Consider the following 10,581-nt stretch of genomic DNA (forward strand, 5'->3'; position numbering starts at 1 on the left):
TAGCTGTAAACTGTTGTAAATGACTTTTTGGCTTAACATTTCTGAACCATAAGTCATACATATTTCTCATTTTGTCATTCTGAGTGAGAAACAACACTCCTGTCACAAGGTAGAAGCTACAATCACTTCTTGGCTGTGATTTTTATATATTATTTATTTATCAGGGTAAAAACTGTCATCGACATTAAAAATGCCTTTTTTTGAGATCACAGTTCTATGAAGAGTGGCCAAAAAGTACAGGATTTTTTTATAATGTAGGTACCAAAACCCTTCATAAATCTTGTTGACTACAGTCTATTTACCAATGTGAGCAAAGACATTACACATAAAAACATGGAGAAACATCAAAATCACTTTTTGACAGACGATCACGTTTTGGCACAACATCGGAACGATCCAGAACAACGTTTTTGGTGCACATGTCTGTAAGTATTCACGGTACTTCAGCATCTAGCTAGTGCTACAGAAGCGGAGCAAAAATAAAGGGAGTAATGTGCTATGGAAAGTAATTTAAATTGCAACTTTTCTAAATGCTCAACAAACGTCAGTAAACACACAAAGTGTTTGTGTGCAGTTTGTCACACAGTGTGTCTGTCGCTATATGTCCAGGGAGAGAAAAGAATGAGAGAGAAATTCTCCCTTCAGAGATTTAGAAAGACGGAAGAAAGAGGACAGGAGAGGAAGAAGAGAGGTTCGATTTAAAGGTAAGGACTGCTCAGTGACATCTGATAAACTGGAAATTTAAAACTTACATTTTTTAAATCAGATATTGGATCTGTATGTGAAGTTATGATTTTTCATATTGTGAAATGTCCTGCTATAAACTGAGCCATACTAACTTTGTGTTAGTCAAAGGTTGCATTAAAATGAACAAATAATAAAATAAAGGTTACATCAAGTGCAGCAGAGATGAGTTTGAATTTCACTGAATTCAACCTTTATACCAACTGCATACTGTCAGTATAAACAGCATAGTGTCACTGTAGGGAAATCAGCAAAGATGGCTCGTGAAGTCCTGGGTTATTGTTGTTGAATTCAATTGTGCAAATCCACACAGAGCAGTAAAACCCAGAACAGCAGCAGCAGCTGATCACAGCCTGCACATAAAGAGAATCTAGTGGAACTCACAATAGAAATTATTGTGCGTTGTGATTCTTTTCCCCACACTGAGCCTCTACAACCAATCTTAGGGTCCCCCCCACCTGCTGAATCCCACTGTAACCCCCGACAGCACTCATTTTCCTGTTCAGGTGAGGCAGAGTCGCCCTCTACACTGTAGGAAACAGCAAATAGAGATTTTTTAAAATTCCCTTTCTTTGCTCATGTTCTACATAACACTGTTCAAGCCGAGTACATTCATTAGAATTTAGATTGAAATAAAATTTGTATTCTCATGTAATAATATTGTTTTTCATTATAATAATATAGCAGGAGGTTCAGTTAGCTATGCACAAAAATAGGTGGCAGAAATGTCCTCCAGAGAGCCACGTTAATTTTTTCGCTTTTACTTGAGTAAAGAAGTTGAATCAATGCTTCAACTTTTACCAGAGTAATTTTTAACACAAGTATCTGTGCTTCTACTTAAGTAAAAAATGTCTGTACTTTTGCCACCGCTGACTTTAATGTACATTTAAAAAAAAAAAAAAAAAAGAACTTATGACATTTTATAAAAAGGGACAAAAAATGTATGATTAGTTACGAGGGAACAAATGAATCCAAAACAGAAAACACATCACCATAAAAGACAGTCCACACATTTAACAGTCGTGTCTTCTGTGACAACAGGAAAACTGGCAACAATCAAAGTGCCACAAAATACAAGCGAGGAATTCGTTCCCCGCTACTCACATCCAAGCTTTTTCATACTGTCTCGTTGCCAACCTGCAATCTTTCTGGACATGTGAACAGTCTTATTGCATTTGTCCTGTCGATGGACAACACACAATATGAGGCAATAAAGTAGAAAGTAAGAATGCTCACCACAAATGAATAAAAGGAAAAGAGCAGACTATCGCGTATTACGGCTTCCAATTTAAATTGGAAGCTGCTATACACAGCAATAGTAGTTTTGATGGTTTTAATCCTTTCTTAAAAATGACACCAAGTTAAAAAAAAGATTAAAAAAAACTCACCCGGGTGTGCAAAAAAATTGTGTTTTGTCTTCTGTAATTAAACCAGCAACCACTGCATAATTAGCAAATTGTGCTGTTCACCTTTAGCTGGGACATCGTTCCGTTAAGACATGTGGTCTCAATGTGTCAAATGCAGATAAAAGTCCATAAACATAGAACTTTATATTGTTTTGGTTGATCAAGATGACAGTAAATGGATATCCATCCATCCATCCATCCATTCGCTTCCGCTCATCCTGTTCAGGGTCGCGGGGGGGCTGGAGCCTATCCCAGCTATCATAGGGCGAGAGGCAGGGTACGCCAGCCTGTCACAGGGCCAACACAGAGAGACAAACAACCTTTCACATTCACATTCACGCCTATGGGCAATTTAGTGTAGCCAATTAACCTAACCCTAGTAAGTGCACGTCTTTGGAATGTGGGAGGAAACCGGAGTACCCGGAGGAAACCCACGCAAGCACGGGGAGAACATGCAAACTCCACACAGGGAGAGGGAGAGGCCTGGGCCAAGGTGGAATTGAACCCAGACCTTCCAGATGTTATTCTAACTGTGAGGCAGCAGTGCTAACCACTGCGCCACCGTGCTGCTAAGCTACGCAGGGTCGGGCCTGGTTAGTACTTGTATGGGAGACCACCTGGGAATACCAGGTGCTGTAAGCTTGGCTTACAGCCATACCATCCTGAACCCGCCCGATCTCGGAAGCTTTTATATGCAGATTGAAATGGGTCCACTTTACTTTGCACCTCACCGAGAACATGATCTAAGGTGCCGTTTACACGAAGCTGTTTTCACTGGAAACGGTGTCGTTTTGATGCGTTTCAGCCTTTCGTTTACACGATGGCGTTTCAGAAACGATCCGCGTTTACACGAGGACATGTGAAACGATGAAAACGATGTAGTTCCCATGCCAGGCCACAAGTTGGCGTTGGTTTTCTCTTTGCAAAGTTTGTTTACGCAAGACGCGCATGCGTGGAGTGACACAGTAGGTAGTGCGGCAAATTGTTCATTACTTACAAAACGGCCAATGTGAGAGGTTTTGTGTGGACCGATGATGAGGTTGGATCGCTGCTGCACACAACGCTGAATTACAAAACGGTCAAAACACAGGAAAAGCATAAGAAGCACTCGTGAATCCGCGAGTACTGTTTATCAGTTTGCGCGTGCGCGAAAAACTGGCCGTCGCAACCATAGTGCGCATGTGCGAGTCGAGCGTTTTCAAATCACCCCGGTTTCAAGTGTTTACACGAAAACGCAAGCCGGTGCGTTTCTGAAACGCTCCACTCTGGACCCCGTTTCTGAAACACATCGTTTTCACTCTGTTGTTGTGTAAACAGAAGGGCGAAACGCATCAAAACGACACCGTTGTCGTGTAAACGCAAGGCCGAAACGCATCAAAACGACACCGTTTCAAAATGAAAACGGTCTCGTGTAAACGGCACCTAACACTGTTATCTCAACACTGCTCATTGCAATAGGTATTAGTGAAGCTGGCTGGTAATCCTTTAAGGTCTGTGGTTTTGATGCTTTTGGTACTCAAACTATAAGTGAAGATTTCCAGGATCCAGGAAAACGAGTTAGATTTGAGACAAGAGACCGTAAACATGAATATTGATTAGTGCATTAAAAAAAAGACTCAAGAACTGATGAATTACTTAATAATTAATGAATGGTACCTTTCTAGTGATTCTTAGTGGATGATAATATTGTAGATAATGGTGAGAACAAACTGATCTGTATTGATAAATCATGAATGATTCATGACTGTCATTAGATAATGAATACACTGACCACTTTCTTCAGGTATGTGCCTGATTAAGTCAGGAACCACTAATAAGCAGCACAGAACCTGTTAAAGATTAGTTAATATTACTGAGTATCGTGAAAGATACATAATACGGAGTAGACAGTAACTAATCCCTCAATAATTCATCATTATAATTACTTCCTCTTTCAAGTGAGTGGCTACTGAGTAGTGAATCATTACTCATCCATAAGTTAAGCAGAGAAACACACCAGGCACGACTGCATCACACTACAGCTCTGAAGCAGCCGCTGGAGCTGATCACACCCACTCAAGATAAAGCTTGCTATTCTACCAAATGCTTGCAGCACATTTCAGAGGTGTCCCAAAAGCTGCCCTCTGTTCTGCGCTGCTGAAAATAGTGTGCGGTCTATTTTATATAGAAGCCACATCAAGTTTTGCAGAGCTGGAGGGCAGGGAGTTAGATACAGAAATGGCAAAGAGAATCCGGTCAGTTTTCAAAATGAAAGACACCATGCAGACTAAACGCCCCACTTCTGAAATGCTCCCAGTGTGATGTGAAGCTGTGCAAAGAATGAAACAAAAAACTGCATCAAAGACAGTCTAACTTTTGCAGATCTCAGCTGAGTCTCTGATTAGAACAGTCAGATATCTGTTTTCATTTGCTCATTTCAAAGATGACTATTTGCTCATTAACACATAAGGGAAATCCAGCATTGCCAAAGTGGATAAGCACCACAAAGGTTGACCACACAGGATCCAGTGACGTTAACAATTTGCGTTACGAAGCCCAAAATGGATCTGAATCGATTAAAGAGTTCAGATAGGGTCTGCTGTGCACAGGAGCATGGCTTCCAGAGCCACTGGTAATGTTACTAGTCTTTGCCAGGAAGGAGGCTGGAATATAAACACGGTTCAGACCTCAGGTTCAGATAACAGTTACAGTTCCAATCCACTGTTAAAGACTTGCACCCTGATGTGGTCTACTGCAAAAGGTGCAGCAAATGATGACGCAAAATGTCAGCAACAGAATGAAAGTTCATCTACATTAAATATATGAAAATATTGCTTAGCAAATGGGAAAGTGTGGAAAGTGCTGTAGGAAAACAATCCAGCAGTGACTGCTTAGCACAGAAAATAAAGCAATCTTGATGCAAAGTAGTCTACTGTGTGGTTCTCTGGTAAAGTTATTCATATGTGAAAAGCGAAGCCCTGAGCGTTTGTTTTGTTTGATGTAGTGGTAGCACGGAGGAGCTCAGGGAAGAGGAGGAGGGCGACAGCTTTACAGTTCAGGTTTTATCCTTTAGATCAGGTTCAGTTAGACAAAATGCACTCTGTGTGGAGAGAACAAATTGTTTTGTGATTGTCCCCCCCACCCTCCTTTTTTTTTTTTTTTTTTTTTACAAGATGGAGACAAGTAGCAAAGGAAGAGCGAAGGGAAAAGGAATGCAGCTGAAAATGGATTTATACAGAGACATGCTATAAAGTGAGTTTCACATCATAAGCTATGATTTCAAAACAAATCGAAGACGCCTGGCGTTTTTCATCACTCAAACCACCTGCAGAGGTAGTCAGATACAGACAACTACCGAAGCCAATCTGCCAACTATTTTACCAACAATGTGCGTAATCAACAATATGAAAATTAAAGAAGTTATCACACATGAAGCCTGTGAGCAAGCAAACCCTGAGCATGTTTGTTATGGATAAATAATGAAGAAAAACACAGCATCATATTGAAGCAGAGGTTTAAATGTCACCCTGCTAGAAAAATAAAACACCTCAAAGATAAAAGCTCAGTATTTAGTGAGCGGGCCAACTAAAGTCTGCGTACTGAGGACGCACTGAGAATGAGGAAAAAGCAACAGAATGGGACTAAAGAAGTGCACTTTTAGATGATGTGAAGAAATGCCAACAGCACAAGAACGCAAAAGGGGTCTTACTATGGTGAAGTTCATGACTTTGAGGATCCAGATAGTTAGTGCCAAGTTGATCAGGATCAGGATCATCAGCAGCAGGACGAAGAAGTAAAGGCAGCGTTTCCTCCAGCCGTATATTCCCACTTTGTACACTTGTGGTTTCTCTGAACTCTGGACATTGTTCCTATGAGTGCACTGTTCTTGGGTCATCTGAGAAGAGACAGAGAATAAGAAACAAAGGATTATGGCTGAGGGCGACATGTTGACCTTAGTGTTGCTTACTTCTAACAAGACTGCCTGTTTCTTTTGGGCATGCTGACAGCCTGGTTTGCACTGACAACACTGTTTATTTGGATAGCTTTTATTGGGCAAACAAGTATCATGAAATGCTGTGTTTTGTCCCCTCTGGCCTGCTGTTTCATCTGAAGAGAAGCTTACATGGTATCTGTATAGTTAAAACTGCATTAAAGCTTCAGTGGTCAAAGATCTATAAAAGACAAATAAAACCAAACAACACAAAACCAACTACATAACACATCAGAAATTAAAAAACAGGCAACCCTCTTCCTGCAGCTCTCCCACTTAGTTTTAGGTCCCACTCCTCAAATAAGTACTAGTACCATGTACTAGTCAGTGTGTAAATGTGCTTCAGATTTGCAAAAAGTAGTTCTGACATTTGGCTTCACACAAGACTCTCCCAGAGGCCTACACTCTAAAGCAGTATTAGAGGCTTAGCAGGATAACTTCAGGTTTAACTCTGAGATTTAAATGCTACAGAGGTGATTACATGTTTTAGCAGGCCAGATGTACTGCATTGTAATTTATGCTGCACCGGTGACAGGTGCTACAGAGCATATAAGAAATTAGATAAGAAATTAACATGTGCAAAACTGTGACCTCCTGACCAATCACCAGTTTTAGAGCCAGATTTTGCCTAAGAAATACAGTACAATCATTCCATTAGATGACGAATGTGGATGTTTTTCAGGAGCTACTTAATTCCCCTTGTGATGGACTGCGCACTGGTCCAGAGTGTACCCCATCTCCCCTCCTATGGAGGGATGGATGGGTGGATGGTTTATCCCCCACCCACCCTATCCAGATGGCTGCAATCATTTTTAAAGCCATTTCATTTTTTCTGTAAACCTTAGTAAAGCAAAAATAATCCCAAAACAGGGGACCAAAGGCTTGTACTTAAAACCTTTAAAAAAATTACAAGTCAGCCTACTTACCAGTTGCAATTCTGTTTTCATATTTATTCTTTATTTGCTCTCACCACAGGTGTACCTTAAGCTAAGCTAGACAGATATAATTATAGTCAGATCTATGCACGTCATGGGGCAATGATACTGATGTCTATTAACTCACATGAGCTGGCATTTTTTTTGCATCTGTTTCCTCATGGATTTAATATACTTTGCTTATAAATAACTTTTCCAGTCATACTGACCACTCAAACACATTTGTGAAACAATAATTAAAACAGTACGTCTACATATTGTACAGTTCCAGCAGACCAAATCACATTGTTCTGGCTGCAGCAGCTGCGCTTTTTTCACTTGTATTATGTGTTTAACCTCAAAGCTGCTCTGCTGCCCGAAGACATGTTTATGATTGGTCACGTGCCGCAAACGCAACTCTTTCATGTGAACACACTCGTAGCTAAATTGAAAAGTCCTCTGCTCAACCCATGCACAGCCACATGTTACACTGTATTGTTACCAACCACTTCATGAGATATACCCGTTTGGCTGCACAAATATCTAATTAATCAATTAGATATAGATAGCAACGCAGTGCATTTCAGTATGTAGATGTGATCAAGTCGACTAAAGTTCAAATTGAACAGCAGAATGGGGAAGAAAAGTGATTTAAGTGACTTTGAATGTGGCATGGTTGTTGGTGCCAGATGGGCAGGCCTGAGTATTTCAGAAACTGCTTATCTACAGGGATTTCCCACATGAAGTAACAATCTCTAGGGTTAACAGAGAGTGGTTTGAAAAAGAAAGTATCCAGTGAATGGCAAAATGAATGAGCAAAAATGTCTTGCTCATGCCAGAGGTCAGAGGAGAATGGCCAGAGTCCTTCAAGCCAATAGTAAGGTGATAGTAACTCAACCATTTGTTGCTACCAAAGTATGCCAAAGAGGATCTCTGAACATGCCAAAGCTTGAAGCAGATGGGCTACAGCAGCAGAAGACCACGCTGGGTGCCACTCCTGTCAGCTAAGAACAGGAAACTGAGGCTACAGTTCACACGGGCTCACCAGAACTGAACACCAGAAGACTGGAAAAACGTCGCCTGCTCTGATGAGTCTAAATTTCTGCTGCAACATTCTGATGTAGTGTCAGAATTTGCCGTAAACAACGTGAAAGCATGGATGAATTTCTTGACACACTTTGGAGGCCTACTTGAGTATTGTTGCTGACCATGTCCATCCCTTTATAACCAAAGTGTATCCATCTTTTGATTGCTCCTTCAAGCAGGATAACATGCCATGTCACAAATCTCAAATCACCTCAAACTGTTTTTTTTTTTGACTATGACAATGAGTTGACAGTACTGTATCTTACTGAATGCCACAAAGAATTAATGCAAAAGGGAGTCCAATCCAGTACCAGCAAGATGTAACTAATGAAATGGTGGGTTAGTGCATGTGGCCTATTCGGCATAGTTACTATGGATTTTTTGTTTAATGACATCAAAACCCTGTCTTGGTTGTGCTGATGCAATATCTTTCAAACTGTAATGGTGAATGTTTTAGCATTGTTCAGACAAAGAGCAACATTTCTATTCATCACAATCCAATAATCATTTGTCTTTTAGCTCCTATTGGGTCTTCACCGTCTCCTGAGAAAACTAGCTGGCTGTTAGGCTGCTAAATGTTCCACTGGTGCTGGTCTGGAACAGCAATAACAGCATCAATTTACTTTAATCTGGCCTTTATATATTCAGCCGTTATTGCAGCCCCTTGGGGCTTTATGGTGGAGCTGACAATGATTGCTTGGATGCAGCTCTGCAGAGCCTCTGAAGAAAATGACTTTAAGATAAGAAATTGGCCACAACTTAACATTACTACAAATAACATGCCATAAACATTCCTCTCACATACCCCTATCCAGTAGCTCTCTGTTGAGCCACTGACCGGCCACTCAGTCCTGGCACAATGAAAGAGTTTAGTTAGCGATTGCATTGATTGATTACCCCATAAGTGGTCTATAACTCTATTATAATCCCTCTGCCCCATTGATGCGCTGATAGTTGCGATTAATGATGACTCTAATTGTCTGCCTTTGATGATGAGGAGGCATTGTTCACTTCTAGCGCCATAATAATGGCCTAATAACTCTGTGAAAAAAATACAATTTACTGTCAGTCGTGCTTTAGAGTGCGTGCCTCACCCCACCAAAGCCAATTGTTTTTGACAACCACACGCATTACCCACTAACTGAAACAAATGGCACAAGACAGGGCCCCAGTGAGAGAGTCCTGAAAGCTACAGAGGAGACTCCAAAACACCCGTCAGCAAAAATGGGGAAATCTCATTGTGTATGGTCCGATTTTCATTTCTGTTTGAGGGGAGATGCAGAGAACTGAAGAGGTACAGCTTAGCAATGTCTAGGCTGATAGATAAGCCTGAAATAAGCACTATGAGAATAAACAAAGCTAAGAGAGGCATAAAACTGTCCAAAGTTGACACAAGAAAGCACCCACACAAAGCTCACAATAAGTCTTACCAGTTTTAAATATAGAATTAAGCTGAAGATTAAGATTCTTGTGGCAAATTTTCTCTTTTCCTGGCTCTGACTTAGCCGTCTACCTTAATCTTACCTGTGAAGCTGTGACTGGCTTGTCTGCTTATTTCAGTCGGGGAAACAGCTATCAGTAAGTATGACCCCAGACATATAATTTCTGAATAAGTGAAGATGAGAAAGCTGCGACTGACACATTAAAGTCAACAAAAGCAGTTTGCTCCACACTGAGCGCAAGAATGTTCTCAGTGAAAATCCTGACAGTTGCAGGTGATTTAAATACTACAACCTGTGCAAATGGACATTTTGGTGTGATCAGCTGAAATAAAAGGTAATCAAATGCTCTGGAAAGTATGGATGACTCACTAAATGTAGATGTGTAGACTTTAACAGTAAACATGAAAATGTACTATTGAAAATATCTTGGATTAACCCTCTGAATATTATGTTTGGCAGTGTGGCAGGCAGGATGCATACCCAAATGCAGAACTCCGGAGGAAAAACATGGCGCTAAAACATGGCACTACAGGAGCAAATAATCAAATTGACTAGGAGACTCTGGGAACACAGAACATGGAATCACACTACCAAGGGGAATGAAGGAGGACACTACACGGAACAGAAGAAAACTGAGGTAATTAGGAAGAAAGGACACAGGTGAACAGAATCTGACTAACGAGGGGAAGCAAAACTAAACACAATGCACATGAAACAAAATAAAACAGGAAATGGCTAAACATGACAGAAATGCAGACTGGACATGAGAACACACGGGAACCAGGAATTAAATTCAAATAAACTAAAACCAAGAGCAAAACTCCGAAAACTAAGCTAAGTGCCGAGGACACAAATAAGGAAACCAACCAGAAACTATAAAAAGGTAGAGTCACTGAGAGACATTAGATAACAAAATTTGAAAGTCCAAAAAGCTGAAAAAACTGGATCACAGCCCATGGCAGATCTAACCCTCAAACCAACTCTACTGTATATGAACAAAGGACTTTCTTGGAATCAAT

The 10,581-nt window shown here is 40.6% G+C and overlaps 1 protein-coding gene across 1 annotated transcript in view; it reads right to left on the reverse strand.

Moving 5' to 3' along the window:
- sgcd (sarcoglycan, delta (dystrophin-associated glycoprotein)) overlaps positions 1-6,030 on the reverse strand; it is a 193,126-nt gene extending 187,096 nt beyond the window's left edge. The window contains exon 1 of the mRNA XM_030747071.1: positions 5,839-6,030. Coding sequence (XP_030602931.1) covers positions 5,839-6,024 — 186 coding nt within the window. The 5' untranslated portion in view covers positions 6,025-6,030. The remainder of the gene's footprint in view (positions 1-5,838) is intronic.
- Positions 6,031-10,581: the final 4,551 nt, after the last annotated feature.

Source organism: Archocentrus centrarchus, chromosome 14, assembly GCF_007364275.1.
Source record: "Archocentrus centrarchus isolate MPI-CPG fArcCen1 chromosome 14, fArcCen1, whole genome shotgun sequence".
NCBI classification, from domain to species: Eukaryota; Metazoa; Chordata; class Actinopteri; order Cichliformes; family Cichlidae; genus Archocentrus; species Archocentrus centrarchus.